We start from the raw sequence: 26,153 nt of genomic DNA on the forward strand, positions 1-26,153 counted from the left end.
TCTCAGGACTGCCTTTGTTGTGTCCCACAGATTTTGAACCGTTGTATTTTCATTATCATTTGTTTCCATGATTTTTTTCAATTCTTCTTTAATTTCCCGGTTGACCCACTCATTCTTTAGAAGGATACTGTTTAGTCTCCATGTATTTGGGTTCTTTCCAAACTTCCTTTTGTGGTTGAGTTCTAGCTTTAGAGCATTGTGGTCTGAAAATATGCAGGGAATGATCCCAATCTTTTGATACCGGTTGAGTCCTGATTTAGGACCGAGGATGTGATCTATTCTGGAGAATGTTCCATGTGCACTAGAGAAGAATGTGTATTCTGTTGCTTTGGGATGAAATATTCTGAATATATCTGTGATGTCCATCTGGTCCAGTGTGTCGTTTAAGGCCTTTATTTCCTTGCTGATCTTTTGCTTGGATGACCTGTCCATTTCAGTGAGGGGAGTGTTAAAGTCCCCTACTATTATTGTATTATTGTTGATGTGTTTCTTTGATTTTGTTATTAATTGGTTCATATAGTTGGCTGCTCCCACATTGGGGGCATAGATATTTAAAATTGTTAAATCTTCTTGTTGGACAGACCCTTTGAGTATGATATAGTGTCCTTCCTCATCTCTTATTATAGTCTTTGGCTTAAAATCTAATTGATCTGATATAAGGATTGCCACTCCTGCTTTCTTCTGATGTCCATTAGCATGGTAAATTCTTTTCCACCCCCTCACTTTAAATCTGGAGGTGTCTTCGGGCTTAAAATGTGTTTCTTGGAGGCAACATATAGATAGGTTTTGTTTTTTTATCCATTCTGATGCCCTGTGTCTTTTGACAGGGGCATTTAGCCCATTCACATTCAGGGTAACTATTGAGAGATATGAATTTAGTGCCATTGTATTGCCTGTAAGGTGACTGTTACTGTATATGGTCTCTGTTCCTTTCTGATCTACCACTTGTAGGCTCTCTCTTTGCTTAGAGGACCCCTTTCAAGATTTCCTGTAGAGCTGGTTTGGTATTTGCAAATTCTTTCAGTTGTTGTTTGTCCTGGAAGCTTTTAATCTCTCCTTCTATTTTCAATGATAGCCTAGCTGGATATAGTATTCTTGGCTGCATGTTTTTCTCGTTTAGTGCTCTGAAAATATCATGCCAGCTCTTTCTGGCCTGCCAGGTCTCTGTGGATAAGTCAGCTGCCAATCTAATATTTTTACCATTGTATGTTACAGACTTCTTTTCCTGGGCTGCTTTCAGGATTTTCTCTTTGTCACTGAGACTTGTAAATTTTACTATTATTGATTTTGAGGCGCGTTCTCTGAACCTCCTGAATTTTGATGCTCGTTCCCTTTGCCATATTGGGGAAATTCTCCCCAATAATTCTCTCCAGTATACCTTCTGCTCCCCTCTCACTTTCTTCTTCTTCTGGAATCCCAATTATTCTAATGTTGTTTCGTCTTATGGTGTCACTTATCTCTCGAATTCTCCCCTCGTGGTCCAGTAGCTGTTTGTCCCTCTTTTGCTCAGCTTCTTTATTCTCTGTCATTTGATCTTCTATATCACTAATTCTTTCTTCTGCCTCATTTATCCTAGCAGTTAGAGCCTCCATTTTTGATTGCACCTCATTAATAGCTTTTTTGATTTCACCTTGGTTAGATTTTAGTTATTTTATTCCTCCAGAAAGGGCTTTTATATCTCTCGAGAGGGTTTCTCTAATGTCTTCCATGCCTTTTTCGAGCCCGTCTAGAACCTTGAGAATTGTCATTCTGAACTCTAGATCTGACATATTACCGATGTCTGTATTGATTAGGTCCCTAGCCTTCGGTACTGCCTCTTGTTCTTTTTTTTGTGTTGAATTTTTATGTCTTGTCATTTTGTCCAGATAAGAGTAAATGAAGGGGCAAGTAAAATACTAAAAGGGTGGCAACAACCCCAGGAAAATATGCTTTAACCAAATTAGAAGAGATCCAAAATCGTGAGTGGGGAGAAAGGGGATAAAAAGAGGTTCAAAAAGGTAGAAAGAAAAAAAAAAAAAAAAAAGGAAGAAAAGAAAAAAAAAAGAAAGAAAAGAAAAAAAAAGAATTTTTTAAAAAAGAAAATACCTAAGAAAAATGTAAAAAAGAAAAAATATATATATTAGATAAACTAGTAAAAAATCGTTAAAAAAGAAAAAGGTAACAGTTAAAAAAAAATTTTACCCGAAGGCGAGAAAAAAAAAAATGAAAAAGAAAAAATTAAATTAACTGCAAGACTAAAAAAAATCGCAGGAAAAAAGCCATGAGTTCCGTGCTTGGCTTTCTCCTCCTCTGGAATTCTGCTGCTCTCCTTGGTATTGAAATCGCTCCCCTTGGTAGGTGAACTTGGTCTCGGCTGGATTTCTTGTTGATCTTCTGGGGGAGGGGCCTGTTGTAGTGATTCTCAAGTGTCTTTGCCCCAGGCGGAATTACACCGCCCTTTCCCGGGGCCGGGGTGAGTAATCCGCTCGGGTTTGCTTTCAGGAGCTTTTGTTCCCTGAGCGCTTTTCGTAGAGTTCCAGAGGACGGGAATACAAATGGCGGCCTCCTGGTCTCCGGCCCGGAGGAGCCGAGAGCCCAGGGCCCCACTCCTCAGTGCGCCCTCAGAGAACAGCGCCCAGTTACTCCCGTCTGCCTGACCTCCGGCCGCGCTCTGAGCTCACCGAGCCTGCGACCGGTTCAAGGTAACACGGAGCTGTGAGCTTACTGTCGGCTCTGTCTCTGTAGCCGGCTTTCCCGTTCCAATACCCGCAAGCTCTGCGACACTCAGACACCCCCGATCCTTCTGTGACCCTGCGGGACCTGAGGCCACGCTGACCCCGCGTGGGCTTCGCCCCCGTTTAGCCTCTGGAGCGATGTCCCTCAGCGGAACAGACTTTTAAAAGTCCTGATTTTGTGCACGGTTGCTCCGCCGCTTGCCGGGAGCCGGCCCCTCCCCCCGGGGTCTATCTTCCCGTCGCTTTGGATTCACTTCTCCGCCGGTCCTACCTTTCAGAAAGTGGTTGTTTTTCTGTTTCCAGAATTGCTGTTCTTCTTCTCTTCAATCTGCTGATGGATTTTCAGGTGTTTGCAATCTTTAGATAAGCTATCTAGCTGATCTCCGGCTAGCTGAAGCAGTCTCAGCTTGCTACTTCTCCGCCATCTTGGCTCCTCTCTCTGTAGTCCTCTTATTTTAAATTCTGGAGTAATCTACAAGCTCATAGAAATGAAGAACACATTTTTATGTATAGAAAGCCATTATTATTTTTTTTTAATTTTTAAAATTTTTTAAAGATTTTACTTATTATTTTTATTTGACAGAGATCACAAGTAGGCAGAGAAGCAGGCAGAGAGAGGGAGGAGGAAGCAGGCTCCCTGCTGAGAGAGAGCCTGATGCTGGGCTCAGTCCCAGGATCCTGGGATCATGACCTGAGCCAAAGGCAGAGGCTTTCACCCACTGAGCCACCCAGGTGCACCCATTATTATTATTATTTTTTTATTTTTTATAAACATATATTTTTATCCCCAGGGGTACAGGTCTGTGAATCACCAGGTTTACACACTTCACAGCACTCACCAAAGCACATACCCTCCCCAATGTCCATAATACCACCCCCTTCTCCCAAACCCCCTCCCCCCAGCAACCCTCAGTTTGTTTTGTGAGATTAAGAGTCACTTATGGTTATAGACCTTCAATTTTCAAATTCCTAGAAATAGAATAAAAAGTAGAGAGCCCTTCTCCACTTTTTTTTGTTGTTTCCATAAACTCCGAATGATTCCCTAATATGTTTTTTGCTTTGAGCTTGGTTCTGTTCAAGTTGACCAGTGATGTTTGATTAGTCTTGTGCTCCTACACTGACTTGACTAGCCCTTATTAATCTTCTAACGGTTGCGCCACATGGGATTAGTACATGAATAGAGATATGAATATAGATAAATGGAAGTGTTTGAAACATTGGCATCTTCTTTAGATGATTGCATGGCTTAAAGCTAGTGCTAATAATAGTATCTTCTTTCTTTTGGAATGATTAAAAAAAAACAGTCGACTTGATAAGTTAACATTACAGTGCTTGCTTTCTTCTTTTTTTCTGGCTAATTTACAATTTGAGTAATTCTATACTGCCTATTTAAGTAATCTTCTTGGGGCTATTTCTCACTTATTTTGTTTTACTTTGTCTTTTCTTTCCAAGTTTGTGTTGTTTTCTCATATGGCCCTCCCTACAAGGTAAATATTCACATATTTGTGAATTCACATATGTCTACAAAGATCTAAAGTCTATGACTCTTAAAAACTGTAATTACCTATCATAATTTTTGTGATGTAATAGGATAAAAAGTTACTATTCTATGGAAAAAATACTTGCAGAATTTGCCAACAGAATACTTGATATACAGACACAGCATGGAAAAGTATTCCATATGATATAATGAGTAAAATTTATTTACAACAAATTGGAGTTTTTAAAGGAAGTCATTTCATCGTGAAGAACCCCATAAGCATGGTTATTTCTCATACTCTTCTCACAGTGAATTCCTCTCTGTCTCTTCTCTTCTGTTCACATGATTCCAATATTTACTTGTATATGATTGACACTCAAAACCATATTTCAAATCTTGGGCTTTCCTTACATCTTCCCATACCTCTTAGACTTGCTCATATCCAACCATACTCAACTACTACTGTTCACCAAAGAACTAAGAAATTAGAAACTTGAGACATACTTTTACCACATTTTCCCCTTAAGTAAAATGAATCGTTCCTAAATTTGTCGAACATTCTTCCATTGTGCAGCTAACTCAACCTGTTCCATTCTCTTCCCAGGCAATGTATCCAAAGACTGTCATCTTGCATTAAAATGAATATGACAACTTTCTAACTATTCTCGCTCTTTGTCCCCTACCACTAAACTCCCTTGACAAAGATTCTGTTCTAGAACTGTTTCTTCTTACTTTCTCTGTTAAAAAATACTCAGCAAGTATTTATTTTTATTGGGATGCCTGGGTGGCTCTGTCATTAAGTGGTGCCTTCAGCTCAGGTCATGATCCCAGAGCCCTGGGATCCAGTCCCTCATAAGGCTCCCTGCTTGGTTGGAAGCCTAATTTTCCCTCTCCCACTCCCCCTGCTTATAATCCCTCTCTCGCTGTGTCTCTCTCTGTCGAATAAATAAATAAAATCTTAAAAAACAAACAAACAAAAAACCCCAGCTCTATGGCGCCTGCCAAATAAACCCTACTACCTTCTGGGTTCCACTGTTGGGATTAGCTGACAGTCTCTGCATCCTGCTTCAACATGCTCTGGCACACTGCCTTTCTGATTCCATCCCAAAACAACTGTACCCAAGCAGCAGCCACACCCACTTACCCCAAATATATAACTTATTTAATGTCTGTACATTGATCATTTCCCTGTACCTCGAAGACTCTTAGCATATTCATGTTTGTCAAAACATTATTCCTGCTGTTAGTACTGCCTTCTCTGATCTCCAGCAAAATTCATTACTCACCGCATGTGTTCTCCCTTAGCAATTCGTTCTATCACATATCTCCTTCTGTTCTCATGCGTGTTCCTACCATTACATTTTAAGACTTTGGAGGAACTGGTCTTAGAGCCCTCAAGTGTTAAACAATTTTTCACGTGGAGAATCTGAGAAGTGTTCAATGTGTTTTCTAAATTGAATAAATAGTACAGTCACTTAATGTTTGCTAAATCTGAATATAATTTTTTGCAGATAACATAATAACGTGCTTTATATAAAAGCATGTGAATGTATTCTATGTCTTCAGGAGAAACATTCATTCAGCTTTGCCATGGAGTAACTATTTTAATTAAAGTGATTTACCTGAGAGAGACATAAAATACTGAAGTCACTCCATTCTTTCATACCCCTCTCCAGCTCTTTTTTCTGAATTCCTTTCTTCAAGATAGTGTTCATCAAATCAAAAGTTATATGCCATACTATCTCAGAAGCTGCAGGTAGCTTTAACATTTCTCATAGACTGTGGTGGGCAATGTAGGCTAATTTGTTCGGATGTCTCTTGACATATTGGAGATCATCTCTTTTGTTAACTGTGTATTTTTTGAAGATTGGACTTATAATATTTATTCATTTTCATCTATTTTAACCTTGCTTTAAAGGAACATTAGATTCATTTACAGAGAAAAGTTCTCTGTGATGAGATTAAGCATTGTGATGGTGGAACAGTGAGTTTGGAACACACAGGCCAGGCCACCATCTTCTATGTCTGTGCTTCACGTAAACTTCGGTTTTAGCTCTAAATCTCCTAACAGTTCTGGAAGTGAGAAAGAGCAACCCTGTGCACAATGTCTATAATATGGAAATAAATCAGTTCTTCCAAAAATCATAACTATTCCTAATTCTATAACCAGGGGGGAAATATTTCTCCCATAGTTCTTCAGAAATACTCTGTCATGTTATGCATGTTTAACTCTCTCCAGCTTCATAGGACTGCTGCTTATTAAAGTCTTTTTTATAACCTGGGGAATTATACATAAAGACAATTCAGTAAGACTTGTTTACTAACAAACAAGAGAAAATTGTCCTGGTATTCCAGTCTCTGATCCTCTAGGTATTCAAAGGATTTTTTTTTTTTTTAAGATTTTTATTTATTTGTTTGACAGAGAGCGATCACAAGCAGGCAGAGAGGCAGGCAGAGAGAGAGGGGAAAGCAGGCTCCCTGCTGAGCAGAGAGCCAGATGCAGGGCTCAATTCCAGGACCCTGAGATCATGACCTGAGCCTAAGGCAGAGGCTTAATCCACGCAGGTACCCCTAAAAAGATAATTTTAATGTTTTTTGTTTATTTGTTTTATTTTAAAGATTTTACTTATTTATTTGACAGAGAGAGATCACAAGTAGGCAGAAAGACAGGCAGAAAGAGGGGGAAGGAGGCTCCCTGCTGAGCAGAGAGCCCGATTCAGGGCTCAACCCCAGGACTCTGAGATCATGACCTGAGCCAAAGGCAGTGATGTAACCCACTGAGCCACCCAAGTGTTCCCCTTATTTTTAATGTTATATGGAGGAATGGATGAGATTGCATTATTTCAGCTAATTATTCATATTTAATTGTTTGTCTTGCCAAGTTGTGATAGATTTTTATCATCAGTATGAGATTGAGATCCCTGAGAAGGAGAGAGTAAAGTAAACCTGGGTGGATAACTGAGGAGAGTTTTTTATTTTGGCAACGATCTGTATTATCTGTATTAAGGCTAAGTTTTTACATCTCTTTAAGGAAACTAAGGAGCATGGTAATATGTGCTTGGATAGACCAGCACCCTCAACATTGAGATGGACCAAGTGAGCACCCATAATTTCAGCTTAAGTTTGCACGAAGATGTCAGATCTCTTCTCAAACGGAATTACTAGGAAATTAAGAACTACCAATCTATGCCATAAAGCATGGATATAGTAATTAAAACCTGAAAAACTATTAAGAGATTAAATGTAAGAATCTATCTCATTTGTTACATTTAAAACAAAAGGCTTCCATAAAACACCATGTGAACACTTAACTGTGATCAATGAGTTGCAATATCTGACCTTTGGTAAGTGAATGAGGTAATGTCTGTAGAGACAGTGTTACTGAGAACAGTTGAGCACTTCAGAGTATCTACCAAAAAGTGTGTGTTTGATTTTAGTTGATCTGCACAGCTATTTTCTTAAAGCCAGTGATAAAATCTATTATCATTTAATTCTGTTCTAGGGTCTAGTCTAGTATTACATATTTTATCAGAATGCCCTACTTCTCAGAATTATCTCATGTTCTATAATTTATAAATAATTTTAGTGATAAATTTTCCATTTAATATCTACCTTTTGAAGACTATCCCAGAAGAACACAGTTCTTCCCAGTAACACAATAGGGATCCCATAGTACTCAGTACCCTTGAAGAACTCTGCTGTGGGTTGAATAGAATAACTAAAATTGAAATGATCAGAAATATGTCACTGTATGTTTGAACAAACAGTAGGCTCCTTGATAGGGGGATGTAAGTATGAGATAAATATTATCCTCCCTGCCAGGAAATGGATTCAAAATATGAGGAAAGAAATTATGTCTGGCAATGAAGGAGGAAAGGGTGAGCCAACTTAGCCTTACTGAAGAGATAAACATTTAACTGTTTAAATGTTAACTTAACTGAAGAGATAAACATTTCAAAACTATGATTATATATCTAAGATATTCTTAAATCTCTTAAAACACACCAGGAAAACTGATATCCCAGGAAGGGTTTGTATATTTATTTAATAATTTATTTATTTATTTACTTACTTACTTACTTACTTAACTAGGACTCTACTTAACTATGTTCAGGAAGGTGGATTAGGCTTTGGGAAGAGGGCATATACCTGAGTCACCTGAGAACTACCAGCAGAGGGCTGGGGAGAAGGGAGGGGAGAAGAAAGTTCAGAGTTGGCAGTGGGGTTGGATTGATTGGCTTTATTGTGTGACTTAACTGCTATTACCAAAGAAACAGATCTGTCAGGATTCAAACAATTGAGTTCATATGATGTGCCCAACAGCTTTTCAGCAAATGGAAGTCTGTGGGCTATCATGTCTAAGTCATCAACGCTGAGGAGGGAAGAGGGAGTGGGGGGCAAATATGATAGCCATTAGGAAAAAACTAAACTGAAAATGTTTTTTTCCCACTGGGTAAACATTCTTGATTATATTTTATGTTCTTCTGAGTTAATTCCTGAGAAACTATAAAATATGCCTTTTGATTATAATTTGCCCATGAAACCTGTCATGTATTTTATAAAGCTGTATGGCATATTATTTTATCTTTATAACAATGAACACTTAACTGGCATTAGTTATTTTAGGGATTGGTGGCTGAAATACAAGTTCTTGCTTCCTTTAATGAATGCAGATTATTTACTCAGCAGCCTCATAGCCATCATCACTGAGCAATTGAAGCAGCATTAATCTTCAAGGAAACATAAAAACCATCCACTTGTGCTGTGGAAAGAACAGTGGTATATGTGGGCTTTCTGTGCCAGTGAATTCAAGGCTGAGATAACTTTTTCACTTGTCAAGTTGCTGTCACTTTGTTAAGAATTAGAGATTGTATGTTTTCTAAATTTATAACAATATGTCAGTCTATTGCAACTAAATGAAAATGAACAACTCTGGGTTGTTTTCAGGATGTTAAGGAATAGGTTTATTGTATCACTACTGAATATCTTGTCATTGGAAACTTGTATCTACTTAATTGGCATGTAGTAACAGACATGAGTTATCTTTAAGGAGATTCTGAATGGCATTTCTTCATAGGAGTACAACTCAGTTTATTTTCCCTTTTATTCAGGAGGTCATTGACTCTGATATCCTGATATCTAGTGAGCTTCTTATCTGGCTGGAAAGAAAAATACCCTGACACACTTAGTTATCTTCTGATTGAGGGAATTAACTGTGGGTGGGGAAAAATTGATACAAATCCCTGGATATCTCCATACCACTCTAGACCAGTGCTTAAGGAATCCCTCGCACATCCACACCAAGAATGCTGAGCTCACTTTTGTATAGGCAGAGTCAGTCCTTTCTTGCCTTTACCCTGAGACTACCATACAAGATTGTATTTAGGGGCGCCTTGGGGGACTCACTTGGTTAAGTGACAGACTCTTGATTTCAGCCCAGATCATGATCTCAAAGCAAATGGTATATTTGCCAACCCCTTCTGCCAGTCTCTGAAAATAAATGTGGGTCAGTATTCATTTGGCAGCTAATTTGTGCTTAGTGCTATGCTCCACCCTGGTGAGCTACCCTGGTGAAGAAAAGACAGAGTTGGGGCGCCTGGGTGGCTCAGTGGAGCCACTGCCTTCTGTTCAGGTCCTGATCCCAGGGTCCTGGGATTGAGCCCCACATCAGGCTCTCTGCTCAGCAGGAAGCCTGCTTCCCTGTCTCTCTCTGCCTACTTGTGACCTCTCTCTGTGTCAAGTAAGTAAATAAAATCTTTAAAAAAATAAATAAATACATAAATAAAAATAAAAATTTTAATTTAAAAAAAAAAGAAAAAAGAAAAGAAAAGATAGAGTCCAGCCTTCAGGGGAGCATGTCATCCATAACATACATGTCTCAAATGTGTGACATTATTCCCTAACAGAAGACGGGACTGGAAATGTATTCTTGAATCCATCACATATTTTTAGAAAACCCTCCCTGATAATTCTCCCTGATTCTCCATCCTTAAAATAGCACCCAAGCAAGTCATGTAAAACTAACCTTCAAATTATTCTCAACATATATACTTATCAAGTCACCACCATGTACACTTTAAATATCTTAGTTTTATTTGCCAGTTATATGATAAATAAACTTGTCAGTTAAGTATTGTCAATAAAGCTAAAATTAATTTCACTTCCTACTTCCCACCTTCTCCACCACTTACCTAGTATATAGGCTTGGTCTTGTCTCACCAAATTGGCCTTCCTATATACTTTCTTTTCTTTTTTTTCCTTTTTTTTTTTTTTTTTTTTTGCTTCCCCTATCCAATGCATTTTTCACACTATAGTTAAAAGGATGTTTTTTAAAATGGAAATTTGATAAGCAATACACCCTTCTAACACATAAGTCTGTAGGCACTTCAGTGTCCACACATTTATCTATAACACGAAAACTTTTTCTTTATCTTCTATTTATTTTTAGGAAAAAGACCACAATCCTGTATGTAATCCCCTCAGGCTTTGCCTAAGACTTTTTTGTCATTTGCTGAGCTTAACCTACTATTGAGGAAAATCTAGCCTTTAGAATTTTATATATGCAGGCCTGATACCTCACCTAGCAGCAATGGATATGGAATTTTATTCATGTGATTTTTGGTGATGATTTTGGTCATTTTTGGTAGATTTTCTTTTATCTGGCTATTTTCTAAATGTCTGACTTCCTGGTAGGTAGCATGTTAGTATTTTTGACATGTCAAAATGTACTAAATACATTTCTACATTTATTTTTTTTAAATTTTACATTTTTTAAAAGATTTTATTTAGGGGCGCCTTGGGGGACTCACTTGGTTAAGTGACAGACTCTTGATTTCAGCCCAGATCATGATCTCAAAGTCATGGGACGGAGTCCTACATCAGGCTCTGAACTAGGAAGGAGTCTGCTTCTCTCTCTCTCCCTCTCCCTTTGCCCCTCCTCCCCTTTTCACTTGTGTTCTCTCTCTTTCTCTTTCTCTCTGAAAGAAGACTTTATTTATTTATTTGAGAGAGAACCTCTTCACATTTGCATTTACATATGATATTGTTTTGGGGCACCTGGGTGGCTTAGTTGGTTAAGCGCCAGACTGGATTTCAGCTCAGGTCAGAAGCTCAGGGTTGTGGGATCCAGCCCTGCTTTGGGCTCTGGGCTCAGCAGGGAGACTGTTTGAGATTCTCTCTCTCCCCCTCTCCCTCCCCTCTCCCCCCCATGCATGTATGCATGCCTACATGCTCTCTCTCCATCTTGCTAAAATAAATAAATAAAACTTTAAAAAATATATGGTATTGTTTTAGTTAGTTTATGCAAAGAGGAAAGAAAATTAAAAAAATTTTTAAAAACCATACTCATAAATTTATTTGGGTAGTATCTATATGTTGACAGTTTGTGATTCCAAAGGCTTAAGAAAAAGTCTTATGACAAAGTAGTGCAATTTGATAATTCTTTGGTGTTAAATTGAAGCTCACTTTTGGCATATAAACAGAACATTATTTGCATTTAGAGGAAATTATCCTCCAAAGATATATAACACATTTTTGAAATACAAGTTACATTTAAAGGTTTATTAATTTGCTTATGTAGTTTTCATTCTGTACAGTGAAACATTTTATATATTATATTTGTTTTAAGATTTGATATTTTTATTTTCCAAGATATTCCTTGAAGAAAATGGCCATCACCTGTTTTCAGAATCTATCTTCTCCCTCAGATAGAAAAAATACCTACCACAGTTTGCCTTTAAAACTATGAGAAATGTTGAAATTTAGACATTTTGGAATCACTTTATTTTTATACTTGTTATGGTTGCCCCACTTCCCTAAATGCTTAAAGACACAGAATGGCAAGCGTTTTGCTTTACGGTGCTGTAGGTCTAGGGGGAGAACTGTGAAGAGCTGGGGGAAGGCAGATTTCTCTGAAAAGTTTCAAAGCCTGGCTTGGGAAACAATACTCGGATTTCTGAGACTCATGGGTGTTGAATCAAACGGACAATCTTATAGTTGTAAGGAAGCAAAGGTCATCTTCCTTCTTAAACTTTCTTAGATGCTTTCAGAGAAAATTGTCTATCTACTTTGCGTTTTCACTTTTCTAAACAAAAATTGTAAATCTGAAATTATTTTTTAGAGTATTGGTTTCTCTGCATTTTCTTTTCATGAGCTGGCCTTGCTCTTGAATCATACTCCATTTTTGTTCATTGTTCAGTATTGATAGTGAAGTATTTGTCTTAATTTTAAAGGAATTTCAGATTTCCAGACAAACATTGTTGGTATAATATTGGTAACAGCTGAAGTTTCATTTAATTAGTCTTAATGTTTAAGAGGACCTCAAATGAAGTATGCATTTAGGAATATTCTTCAGAATTGGAACAAAATGCTGAGTACACCCAGCTATTCAGAAGCCTTGGGGGTAACTCTTGTACAACTGAGATAGTAATAAGATAACCTTAAAATGTGTAAAATCACATCTATTTATAATAATACAATTATAGTGATTAATTTTTATGTAATTTTAGAATTTTGAAACAATCCCAATCTTATAAGAAACTGGAAACTACAATACAAAGAACTTTTCCTGTACTATCTGAGATTAAATTGGTGACATGACACCCATCACCCTCAAATACCTCTATTTCTCCAAACAAGGGCTTCTCCTACTTGACTACAAGATAATCATCAAAATCAGGAAGTAAATATTGGTTCAACATAACCATGTAATCCTCAAATCACACTTCAGCAGATTCCCCGTTCAGCTTTTACGGTGCATCCCGTTCAGGTTGCTCTGCTTGCCCTCTGAAGCTCCAGTTCAAACTGTACTTTGCCCTTAATTGTCAATTTGAAAGAGCTTCTCAGGTTTTCCTTTGACATTCCTGATCTTGATAGATTTGAAGATAATGTGTTTGTAATATCATAAAATGTTTTCATGTTGGGTTTTGCTGATGCTTTCTTGGATCATATTTAGATAATGAATCTTTGGCTATCTTTTCGTCTGTTCAGGCTGCTATAACCAGATGCTATAAACTGGGTGGCATACAACCAGAAAGGTATTTCTCATAGTTATCAAGGTTGGGAAGTGCAAGATCAAGTTGCTGGCCCATTGGTGTCTGGCAGGAGCCTGCTTTCTGGATCATAGAGGGTCCTCTTTGGAATGCGTGTCCTTACATAGAAGTGGCAGGAGCTCTCACTAGCATCTCTTTCAGGAGGGCACTAATCGCATTCATAAAGGCCCTGACCTCATAAACTAATTACTTCCCAGAGGTCCCACAGAAACAAAAACAACTGATGGTTTGATTTAAATATAAATTTATGTAAAAAGGGTTTTTTAAATTTGATCATTCAAAATATGTAAACTTTGGATAATGTACAGTGTATCATGATACCAGCTTGTTAGTAATACTAATATAAAGCAGTGAGGTTTGTAAAAGTGGGTGGACATTGGATTTTATTATTGTAATCAGATTTGCATTAGAGGGAAAGGAGTAAAAGCATCATCCTGATTCCTAAATATGTGCTTAAATACCCAAGAACTAATAGTGTTGTTAGTTAGGGAAGGATACTTCCGTATCCCCACAAATTCATCTTCATTCATCACAAAGAGTGTGATCACTTGCTGAACCCGACCACAGATAACTAATAACTGACTTAAAGAATGTGAAATTGCAGCTACCACATTTATACAAATGATAATATAATCTAACTGGGTTTGTGTTCTGTGTAGATATTGCTTTGTGATTTGTAGGATAATTGCATACATTACTTCTAAATAAGTTTGCGTTATTCTGTGCCAAGAGTGCCTTACAACCCCCTCAACATGTGAAGAGTATTTCAGGAAATGGACTTTGCTCTGGAATGCTGTGTGGGCAGTTGGTTAGTATGCTGAATATTTAGTAGCTGCTAATGAAGCTCTTATCAGCTTATCAGTGTCCAATTTTCTATTCTTGCATGGCATAATTCTATGAGAAATCATTAGAGATGCTAGTGCCCTGTAACTGCCCTTAAGAGATACCTAAATCGTCTCTGAAATAAAAGCTTCTCTGATTGATTTACAGCCATATTAAGACACACGTACCATCTGCATGTAATAACTTACAAAGAGGAACTTGGACTAAACATTCATCACATCTTGTTCTTAATTACTTTTTGGGGACCAGATCTTATATTTATTAAATATTCTATTTGGGATTTCATTTATTAACTGGCAGTTTTCTCCTGCTTTAGATAATTTCTTTCTGATTTAGAGTAGCCTTTGACTTATAATTAGAAACCACTTTATTTATATGCATAGTTTTTCAATTTCATTCATATGAATATCATTTTGATAATGGCCCAGGAGTCCGACTTTGCTGGAAAATGTTGATTTAGCTTTTATTTCTTTTCTTTTTATTTTTCTGTTTTCAGTCCCTTATTCAGTACACTTGTAGGAAGATTGATTTTGAATAATACAGTCATGATGTCAAAACAGTGCAAATTATACACTGCTGCCATCTGGAATGGTGAAAATAAAAGCCTTATTTACACTGTTTTCTTTAAGGAAAGAATAATGAGTGCTTTCCCCCTCTTCAGGGACAATATTCTGAAAAGAAATGGTTCTTGTTTGTAGCCTGATACTGTAGTTTATTCTGAAAGATAATGACTTGGAACTCATTTGCTGATCAACAAAATAGCAAACACTCTAACCAGTAAACCCTGGACCTTTCAGCCACTGAAACACTGATCTGTCTCCTCTCCCAGACAAAGCTGTTTGGGATGGTCATTATTGCCCCCTTATTACCATGGAGACCTCCGTGTGGCCTAAGGTCATTGGTTGATCTGCAGAGTCTACCGATGTTTGGTTCTCTACTCTGTATATTGTCTTTTGATGTCTGCTGGGAAGAAAAGTCCTGCCACTTACAGCCCTTCCTAACTAATGAAACAGAAATTATAGAAGGGTTAAAGACATGGGCACAGTGCTGAACTTGAGCTCCCTAGGGAAATTATTTTATATTTACCATCCTTTCCACACTCTTCCGTTTGTCATGCATGTTTTATTGGCTATGATACATGGCAGATTTACGTCTCCACCTGGAACCAATGCTAAACAAATGAGAAGCCAATTGATATATGTCAAAAGGTAGATTTTCTTAAAAACATTGGACTGTTTTTAAAATTATTATTATTATGTTCCATGGAACTTTAGTGCTTTCTGCTTAAAAAAAAAATATATATATATATATATATATATATAGAGAGAGAGAGAGAGAGAGAGAGAGAGGCACTTGGGTGGCTCAGTCGGTTAAGCATCTGCCTTTGGCTTAGGTCATGATCATAGGGTCCTGGGATGGAGTCCCATATCCAGCTCCTGGATATGGATATCCATATGGGATATGGGAGCCTGCTTCTAGCTCTGTCCCTCCTGCTACTCATGCTCTCTCTTTCACTCTATTTCTGACAAATAAAATATTTCAAAAATTTTTTTAAATGGCTATTCAAATTATTTTTTTGCCATTCCTTCCATTGTAGTTTGACTTTGATTAAGAATTCTTTCACTGTCCATGATGAATATTTATTTAAAGGACAGCTATTGACAAAGAGGTATCATGATGATATAAAAATACTTCAAAAACAAACTTTTTGCTGTAGTTATGACCTGGAACAAGTAATTTAATTTTGCTGAGTGTTTGTTTTGTTTTGGCAGAAGATGGTAATTATGATCCACCTTTGCCTCAGGGAACTTCAGTAAGGCTCAGATTATTTCAGTGTTTTCAGGCATTCACAGCAAAGCTTTTCTGTCCCAAATGTTTAGGGCTTTTTTAAAAATTTGTTTTGGGAACAAGTCATATGACAATATGGATTTATTTTTATTTCTGCTATTGATTAATCAAAGAATGTAAAACCTTGTTCAAAGGGAGAAATGAGGCCTTTTATGATCTTTGAAAAGTTTACTTGATGCAGATTCTGCTTTCTAAATTCACTTGCATGTCTAGACAGTCCTTGTGGGTTTGTTTCTTTTTTTTCATGATTTGCATCATAGAATATTTCCCATTTACAGTTTATTGTTACAGTTTTTGTTATATCAGTACTTAGAGTCACATGACTCTGTTCTGTTTACATCTATTGTGGGAGCTTGGGGTTGAGTAAGTGTATATATGCTAGTATTGTACGAAATGCCAGACCCCAGTGCCCAGCAGTGCTAGCCTCCTTCAGTCCTCCCAACTATTTGCTGAGTACTATCTCACTGCCAAAGAATCTAATTATTTGGCAGATACAAATAAGTCACAACAGTGTAGTGATTCTCTAGATTGCTTCATACCCAGTGCCAGGCCCACAGTTGGCACAACAGAGGCATTTCATATATGTCTATAGAATGAATGATGCCTTCTATTGACTACCCAGTAGATTCTTAAATCTAATAGTTCAAAAGCTCTTTTTATTTTAATTCACTTTTCATAAATATGAAAATATTTTGTTATATGACCACCTGAACACCAACTTATTTAAACTTTTCAAGAGAACTTGTATTTTTTCATTAAGTGTAAAAACATACTGGCTTTGTGTGGCATAGATTAGTATTGTTTCTTTAGCAGGTAAAGATATCTTTCATTATATTTAAAAGGCCTACCACTTTTATTAAGAAAATATTCTTTATATGATCCATCTACCATTTGACTTTTCTAATTTAATGAAAAATTTCCTTAATGCCTTCATCTCTCAAAACAAAAACAAAATTTAGAGCTTCTCTAGGATTACATTGTGATTGCCTAAAGCTTTAGGATATCTAGCTGCTGAGGAATATTTGCTCCTGTCAATGAAAGATGACCCGTAGTGGTTGCCTCAACATACAATTGAGTGATTCACTTGGGTTTTATCATAAGTTTGAACATCAATAATTTCATTTTTCCAAAGATGACATAACAGAGCACATGTACACCTTTTTTTGTATTCTTTTGAGTTTCATTGTGTTTACATGTAATGTTTTTGTTATGTGGTTGCAGTTCGACTTATAGGAATTTACAACCAGTATATGGAGGGAGGCTTTCTATAAAATTAGATAAAGCAGACACTGAATTGTGTTTTTCCAGGGCAACGACCACACTAAATTATAAAAAGGCAGGCATGAATTGCATATCTCAACAAATGAAAATTGTTTACTTATTAATTAAAGCTTATGACTATAAAAGTAAATAGCCGTTAATGACTATTTTTGTGAGTAAGTCTCATACTACTTAAGACACTATAAAAAATAGTAGTTACAAGATAGTCTTATGTCTCTTTGACTTATAACAAAATTGGGGAGGCCACATGTATAACCACAAAACCATTAAGGAATGATTAACTGCTATTTGCAATGACAAGGATGGAACTAGAGGGTATTAAGTTAAACAAAATAAGTCAGTCAGAGAAAGACAATTATATGATCTTGCTGATACGTGGAATTTAAGAAACAAAAGAGGATCATAGGGGAAGAGAGGAAAAAATAAAATGAGATGAAACCATAGAGAGAGACAAACCATAAAAGACTAAACCATAGGAAACAAACTGAGGGTTGCTGAAGGGGTGGGAAAAGAGGGTTAGGGTAACTGGGTGATGGACATTAAAGCGGGCATGTGATATAATGAGCACTGGGTAACATAGAAGACTGGTGAATCTCTGACCTTTACCTCTGAAACTAATAATGCAGCATATGTTAATTAATTGAATTTAAATAAAAATATTTTAAAAAGAATGATTAACTGTTTAAATGAATAACATTAAATAAACTCAGTAGGAATTCAGAAATGCCACATGAGTGAGTGCTGAAATGTTTGCCACAACTCCCTAAACGTGTGTATTTGCAAATGTTCATTGTACACTGTCATGGTTACAAAGGAAAAAACACAGAGCCCTGCCCTCTATGAGCTTCTGAGTTCAAGCACCCTCATTGACTTATTAAGGGGTTGATTGATAACACCAGTTGAGGGCTTCAAACAAGGAGCCACTGTGAATTGCTTGGTACTCAGAAAAATGATTCAGGGGGCTGAATTCTCTAAGGAAAAAACAACAACAACTTATCTCTTCCTCCAGATTCTGATTTCATTTTACGGCATTATCATTCTCATCAGAACCTCTACATTGTTCATAGTATCTAAATGATCAGGTGTATTTGCCAAATCTTTTAATACTGCTTTTGTAAAAGCATACCATTGATGTATTTGACATGATGAATCAGAAATGTAGCACCATGGCAAACAGTCCTTCACTGAAAACTTCTTTAAATCATTTGGGACCAGAGTCAAAGCACCTGTCTACTTGAGTTCATTCAGAGTCTCAGCCAGATTTGGCAAAATGAACTGCTTGGGCCACCTTGGAAGAAGACTTTGGTCTTAGCAGGCAATTTAATTTTGAGGTTTTCCTATCAAATAAGAGAATTTCAGTGTTTGTGGAATTTGAGAGCAAGTAAAAATATCGTTAATTTTTTTTTTTTTATGGATGAACAATGAAAGTAGTTTAACTGATCAAATTATGCAAAAGCTTTTATTTGATGATTCACAGATATCTAAAACATGAGTCCCTACAAAACACTGTTGGATTTTTTTCCCATACATTCCATTCAGGGCCTGGGTAGGTCAGGGGTTATTAACACAAGTTCTGCAGAAATGGGAAGTTAACTCTGGAAAGTGCTGACATTCATGTTTCTCTTTCCTTAATGGAACTGTAAGCTTCATATCAGCATATTTCATTAAGACACCAAACAGAGTCAAAGAATGTGCTGTATTTCCAGGTGTATTATAGCTGTCATTCCAAACAAAATATGTATGACTTCCATGATTCACTAAGCACAAGTATGTAGTAATCTGCCCATTAATGGCCTCTCAAAATGACAGACCAAATGGCTTCGTGAAGGTCAAGTCTGATTTAAATTGTTGATGAATTAATAGCTAATTCTGCATGATTGAATATTAATATGGAACAGTGATAAGTAAGGCACTTTAAAGCTTAATGAGCACATTAATGAATAGGATAAAATGTTTTTCTTTTCACCTCATGTAAAAGTTTAAAGCTGCTAACATATTGACAATTTGTTGATTTTTGATAGCTGCTTTTTTTCTGTAAAAGTTTATGTAGTTAAGATATAAAAGTTATTGATTTTTTTCCCCCTAGTTCCTGGTAGTACACATTTGATGAGCTGTCAAAATTGATGTTATCAAATGGCCAAGGTAGTTTTATATAAATCACTAAAAAATGTAGAAGGTGAAAAAAAAAAAAGCAATTAACATCTTCTAAACTCCACCACTGAGATAAGCATTCCAATTAGAAATTTCATTATTTTTACAGTTTGTTTTATGTTGAATACTGAGTTTTATTGCCAAATACCTTACAGTCAAATTGGAAACAAGCCACATCTGTCAATGTGTAAGAGTTCTGGCTATTTGAATCTGTTTCATTGTGATGTTTCTCATGAAAATTTAATGAAGATAGTACATTCAAAGAGATTCTGTGCAAAAGGGGAATGGATAGAATTTAATTACCCTTATTAAAAATAAGAAAGGAACACTCTTTACGTCCACTTTCCGATTAGTATGCAAGAAAGAGTATCTTTGTTGTGCACTTATGTATATGAAAAGGGGGCTCTGGAGTGTTCTTTATGAGCCAAGAAGGAAAGAAAGGTCATGCAAATATATTAGACTGCTTTTGGTAGGGCACAAGTCAATTTTGTCAGCTTTTCCCAAGGTGAGGACTTCATTTCTTATAAATGGTTATTAATTCTAGATTTCTTTAGTAGGAACCTTTAGTAAGTGGTGCAACAAACTTAAGTCTTTGACACTTGCCACTTGGTACTGAATATTGGCTTGGTTCTTCAGAGAGCTGAACCTGAGAAAAGTAATGACTAGTAGGTCAATGTTAATGGATGCTAATGTAACTAGTATTCAAAGTCTTGGGGGTAGATACAATGCCCTGGGAAATGAAGAATCAATTCAAGAATCTCAAGATGATTTTTTATTAACCAAAATTGGTGGTTTTAAATATGGAAAATAATGACAAAGTTTAAGAGCTTTTTAAAAAACTCATTTCTAGGTAACTAAGCCAGTGTAGTTGACTTTGGAGCCCTTGAAGTAAATTATTTTTTATCCTTTGAACCAGTAGCTGCCAAGTGAGATGTTTGATATGATGTGTATGGTACAATGGCTATTGATCTTTCCACTTTTGTTTTTCAAGTAACAGTAGAACAATGCTATAGATGTAAATATGTCATATTGATGAAAACTTTAAAGTCATAAAGGACAGCCTGATGGAACTCAAATGGAGTAGGTTATCAAAATTAGTCTGATTTGCAAAATGCTCTGTTCCATTTGCAATGTTTAACATTCCAACTTGGAGCCCTGAAAAATCACCTTGAAGTTTCATTCTTAACTATTGTTTCTGACACCTGTCCACCATAGACTTCTGCTTGGCTGATGATGTGTGAACATTCAAATAAACAGATTGTATTCCTACTTTCTCAAAACAGTCATAGCTTTCAAGTTAAATGTAGCTCATTGGAGGTGAATTATTTTTTTTTTTTTGAATTATTTTTATATATTTTTTTAATTCTCTAGCTATAACTAACTGGTGGGACAGGAGAATATTCTCTAGTGAATTGAGAGGTCAAACTCAACTTGTCTTAGCTGCTTCTATATCGCTGCAGAAGAGCCAGGGTCCCCACTTTTCCCTGTTCTCTTGGCCCCACAGTTTCTCTTGCAATAATCTGGAGTTGTTGTTGAGGGAAAATTTCCCTTTATCGGGAGTTTTATTCTTTGGTATATTTTGACCTTTATTCATTCAAAATCTATCTCTGTAACCCTGAGCTATTTCTCTGACAAACTCTTTACCAGATGTAGCTTTCTACTATATGTAGTAGAAAAACTTTTTTTTTTCATTTTTCAGTCACCAGTATATATATTTATATTTAACCTTGGGAATCATTGGAGGTTCTACGCAAATTTGAGTAACCCAGGGGCTCCAGGGTGGTTTAATTGGTTAAGGGTCTGACTCTTGATTTCAGCTCAGGTCATGATCTCAGTGTTGTGAGATGGAGCCCTGTGTCAGGCTCCTGTGCTAGGTGTGTAACCTCCTTAAGATTCTCTCCCTCTCTCTCTTTCTTAAAAAAATAAATAAATAAAATAAATAAAAATAAAAAAGTCTAGTAATCCAGACTAGTTTGATGGCAAGGGATTTGGATATAAATGAAACATGGAAGAATTCATGGTGTAGGGAGATAAACTGATGATAGTAAGTACAGGAAAATGGATTTTAGTTACTACACGATAGCTCTGAGGAGGGAAATATTAAATATATTTGAAAGGCTCTTTCTTACAAAGAAGGTGATTTTGGCTGCATGGCTTTTCAGAGACACCCAGAGTACTTAGTGAACATGATTTGTCTGGGGAACGGTTAAGAATTACAGTGTGAGTAGAAGAAACTTTCCTATGGGAGATATCATCCATGAGAGACTGAGAAAAATGGGGCCTGATTTAAAAGGATTTTGCTAGCTAGATTTAGGAGATTGGGTTTATCCTGTAATAATCAAGGGGAGGGAGTAGAGAACACATAGATCTGACTGACAACGCAGTGAGAGCATCAAAATGGAGCACTGTTCCCTAGAAATTATAACCCAGACTTCAGCAAGACTCATAGGCTCATGCCAGAAATGGCAGGCTATATCCAAGGGAAAGGGAGGTGCCACCTCTGGTGATTTCTTCTTCCTTTCTTTTTCTTTTTCTTTTTTTTTTCCTCTCTCACTGGTGTTTGTGCTTTTGAGTAATTTTGGAATTGGTGGCTCCTGAAAATTAATCGGAGGTCATGAAGGAGGGTTCATTAAATTGATGCCAGAACCAGTGAGAATTTAAAATGTTTCACAATGGTTTTCAAACAAACAGCCAAGTTCTAATTTGGAAAATCATTGCTCATATAACTGAAATTCCTTCAAATCAAAATTTCTTCAAGGTAGAATACACCTTTCTAATGCTGGCTAGAAGAGCCAGTAATGCCAGTTAGTAATGTGATCATCATGCTTAGGGGACTTAAGAGGACTTTAATTTTGCAAGATATAAAATCTGAGACAATTTTTTTTTTCAGATTTTATTTATTTATTTGACAGAGAGAAAGAGAGCACAGGCAGCGGGGAGTGGGGGAGGGAGGAGCAGGCTCCCTGCTGCACAGGAAGCCTGATACTCAGCTTATTCCAGGACCTTGGAATCCTGACCTCAGCTGAAGGCAACCACTTAACCTACTAAGCCATCCAGGTGTCCTGATCTGGGACAATTTTGGTGTAGGTTAGGGAGAAGTGAACTTTGGATGAGCTGAGGATTCAAAATTTAGGAATTTTAACCCTTAGTGACTGAAAATGTTATAAGCCTTTGGAATAGAGGAAAATACTCTCTTAATGTGAGGAATATACTTCCTTTTGTTCTTAAAGGCCCATTTCAGAGCCTCTTCTGGTACTCACTGACCTCAGGCATACATCTGTAATTTCTTTTCTCTCCATCATGCCGAGAACTAGATGCATTTTTTTTTTTATTCTATTATGGACTTTAGCACATCTATCTTAGTTCTTTGTTAGGTTATTGGTCTCATATGCGGAGGGTGTATTCTTCTGGCCATGAGCAATATTGTGACTGTGTCCTAATCTGATAATACAATGTTGTCCAATTTGTATTAGCTTCTCGAATGCTGAGTAAGGTAAGGGGAAAGATGAATGGACAATAGCTCTTGAATCTTGGCCCTCTGACTTGTTAACATAATGTTGGTATCACCTTTTGTCTTGCAGAGGATCAAATCCCCAGGGGCTTCCCTACCATTGACATGGGCCCACAGTTGAAGGTAGTTGAGCGTACACGCACTGCCACCATGCTTTGCGCAGCCAGTGGGAATCCGGATCCAGAAATAACTTGGTTTAAAGATTTCTTACCTGTCGACACAAGCAACAACAATGGCCGAATTAAGCAGTTACGATCAGGTAGGGTCTTGTTACTGTTTCCACTAACTCTTATTAGAGAAGTTTTTTTTTTTTTTTTAGCTTTCTCTCTCTTTATTTTAATTTTAATTTAATTTTATTTTAATTTTTAGGTATTGATTTTTCTCCCTCTTCTCTTTCTCTGTTATTTAATGTGTTGTCCATGTTTGTGATGTCATAGCCTGTTTCAGAGTTTGTCTTTCTCTCTCTGTTTTGCAGCTTCTGTTTAATCCACATTGCTCACTGCTGTGACTGTATTTTTAATAATTTTTAATTTACTGCTTTTCTGCAGTATTTGATGGATCCATTTTCTCCTCTTTCTTTCTTCTTTCTCTGTTTTCTTTTGAAAAAAAAAAAAATTTCAACATTGGACTTCATTCAGATCTTGCAAGGAGCTCCAATGGTTGTATCCATTAAAAGCCAAAAGATTCATATTAAACACTAAAATGATTCAGTTTTACTAAAGTGTGTTTTCTCTGTCTTTTCTGCATTTGAACTCATCAGAGTACCAAAGTTTAGTAAGTTTGGTCACATCTGCTTTCTTTTCACTAATACATAAACCACAGAAATGTTATCTCCTGAGTAACCAGATGTATTTTGCAAAAGTCCTTTACCAAGTACCAATGAAAGGAGGGGATTTTTATTAACTTTATTATTATATTATTGTGAGTGAGCATTTTCTACACATAAGCCACAGTAGTGTGCGCCCACACTAAAGAGTTTTGAACCCTCCAGTGACTGGATCTACAGAAGTCTGCTTTTGGTGTAGACTCCAGCTCTTGCCGCTTCCTTCTCTCTCTCCCTGCTGCCCTATTGTCCCTTTCCCATCCCCATCCCAAGTTCATTCCTTTGCTCTCTTTAGATTAAAAAATAGAGATAATTCTAAATTTCTTAAATTTTAGAGCCTGTCCCTAGGTGATCTCCCTGGGACATGTAGTAATGAGCTGTTTACTTTGACGTTGGGAATAATATTGATATGGAATTCTAAGTTGTGAACTTAACTGCCTGTCTTCCCAGAATTCTCAGCTTTTGACCTGTCCTGTGATGTTAAAGCGTCTTGTTAACTGCCTCTTTTGCTTGTTGTCAGCAGAATTGTATAGATTAGCATTCTGTTATTGTAAATAAAGAATTAATTATTCACATGTAACATAGATGATTTAGTATATAAAGCTTTAACTCTGAAAAATTTGTACCAAATTATAAGGAATATAATAATATTTTTATGCTGTCTTTCTTCTCTCCGTATTTAAATCTCCAGAATCTATTGGTAAGTGCTTAGTTCTGAAGCGCACTTCACCCCCACTAATTTCCATATCCAGAATATTATTATTATTATTTTTATTATTATTAATAAAATGCATGGCATGCATTTTACTAACTGTCAGTGTAGACACCAGATCTCGGTAGTGGCGCGCACACGCACACATCCACAGAACTGTTATTGTAAGAACACTGTCTAGAAAAATAAAATAGTACACAAGTCGTATCACATAAATGTAGCATAGTGAGAAGCATAAGATATTCAACCAACAGTGTTTGTTTCTAGTTAGTCATTAGTCTTTCCTATAACAGTATATATATATGAGTATCTATATATATACTTAAATAGATTAGCCAGTATTTTTCCTAAACTATGTCTTTAAAAAGTATTGTTTAGTTTTTATTTATTTTTTTAAGACTATGAGGCATATAGATATAATTCTAACCCGATACGACCCCAGACCTGAGAACTCAGTTGCTTCTCTGAGAAAGGCAACGATGCCTATTGTGGTCTTTGCCCTCTGTGGTATAATGCAACTTGCTTTTTATAATCTAATAATACGATCTAATAGATTCCTGTTTTACCAGTATAGTAATTCAAGTTTCTTTTAAGACCTTATTTAATTCTGTAAATCTAATTTAATTCTTCTCCCCAGCCCTAGCCTCCTCCTTCTCGTACTAATGCTTCTTCTTTCTAATCTTATTTGCATTCATATTATCCACCCAGGTGGTACACCAATAAGAGGTAAGAGTGCTGAACTAACGTTCACAGAATGATCTTGCTCATTCTTTCTGTCCTCTCATCACTCCCATCTTTGTCCTGTTTTCAACATCATTCCAATAATATGTGCATCAACTTTATTTTTTTTCCCTTTGTACTGTTTGGTTATGATCAGTGACTCTCATATTGTGAGTTTTCCTTTTCTTTTCCTTTTCTCTTTGTTTTGTTCATTTCTTTCTTTATGGAAATGATTATTTAAGTTGTGATATGCTTCAAAGAAAGCATATCCAGGTCTCTAGACCATAGACCAGTCACAGCGTACCATCTGTCCCTCTTTTTTTCCTTTTCTTCTTCTTCCTTTTTCCTTTTTTTCTTTTTTTTTTTTCTTCTTTTTCCTTTTTTTTTGTCCAACCGGAGAAAAAAAAAGATCATTTTTTTTCTTCCTTAGCTGTTCTTGTTCTGGACCAAAGCCAAGATGGTCTGGAGAACAGTGGCAGACATGCAGAAGACAGCCTGGAACATCTGCTTTTTGTCTTTATCTTTCAAAAGGTTTTTGCTTTTGTTCTTCAATTCTTTTTTCTCTTACTGTCTTAAAAGTCAAAGAATGACTCCCCTTTCCACCTGATCCCACTCGCCTACAACCTGACAGCAATGCTTTTTTCCCCCACTTCTTTTTTTCTTGGATTACTCGCCTCTGGATTTTTGGATCTTCTGTCCTTCAGGCTATGGAAACAAAAGGTGCTCAGTATTCTTGGTGGTATGTGATATTGCTGGTTTTTCATACTTTGACACAGTGTTCATTTCTTTTAGAATTCTTGTTTTGTATTTTTCTTGGGGCTTTGTGACACCACACTGCTAATCCCACTGGTGGATTTTGATGGGTGTCTTAGGGGATCCGTCTCGAGGTCCTCAAGCAGTGGTTGGTTGGCTCTTCCTCGCTGGCATAGGCCGTGCTTTTTAACTTTTTTTAAAACCCTCTAATTCAACTGCTCTTTGTTTTTCAGCAAATGTAATAAATGATTGTAAGTCGTGGCAAAC

General features: G+C 36.7%; 1 protein-coding gene across 39 annotated transcripts in view; it reads left to right on the forward strand.

Moving 5' to 3' along the window:
- Positions 1 to 26,153, forward strand: part of PTPRD (protein tyrosine phosphatase receptor type D) — a 2,315,363-nt gene that overhangs the window by 2,097,362 nt on the left and 191,848 nt on the right. For 27 of the 39 annotated variants that reach the window (XM_059143037.1, XM_059143036.1, XM_059143035.1 and 24 more), the window contains 2 exons: positions 22,949 to 23,137; positions 25,122 to 25,139. In XM_059143037.1, coding sequence (XP_058999020.1) covers positions 22,949 to 23,137; positions 25,122 to 25,139 — 207 coding nt within the window. The remainder of the gene's footprint in view (positions 1 to 22,948; positions 23,138 to 25,121; positions 25,140 to 26,153) is intronic. The other 12 variants (XM_059143046.1, XM_059143047.1, XM_059143072.1 and 9 more) reach the window with 1 other exon arrangement.

Source organism: Mustela lutreola, chromosome 12 (assembly GCF_030435805.1).
Source record: "Mustela lutreola isolate mMusLut2 chromosome 12, mMusLut2.pri, whole genome shotgun sequence".
In the NCBI taxonomy this organism is placed as follows: Eukaryota; Metazoa; Chordata; class Mammalia; order Carnivora; family Mustelidae; genus Mustela; species Mustela lutreola.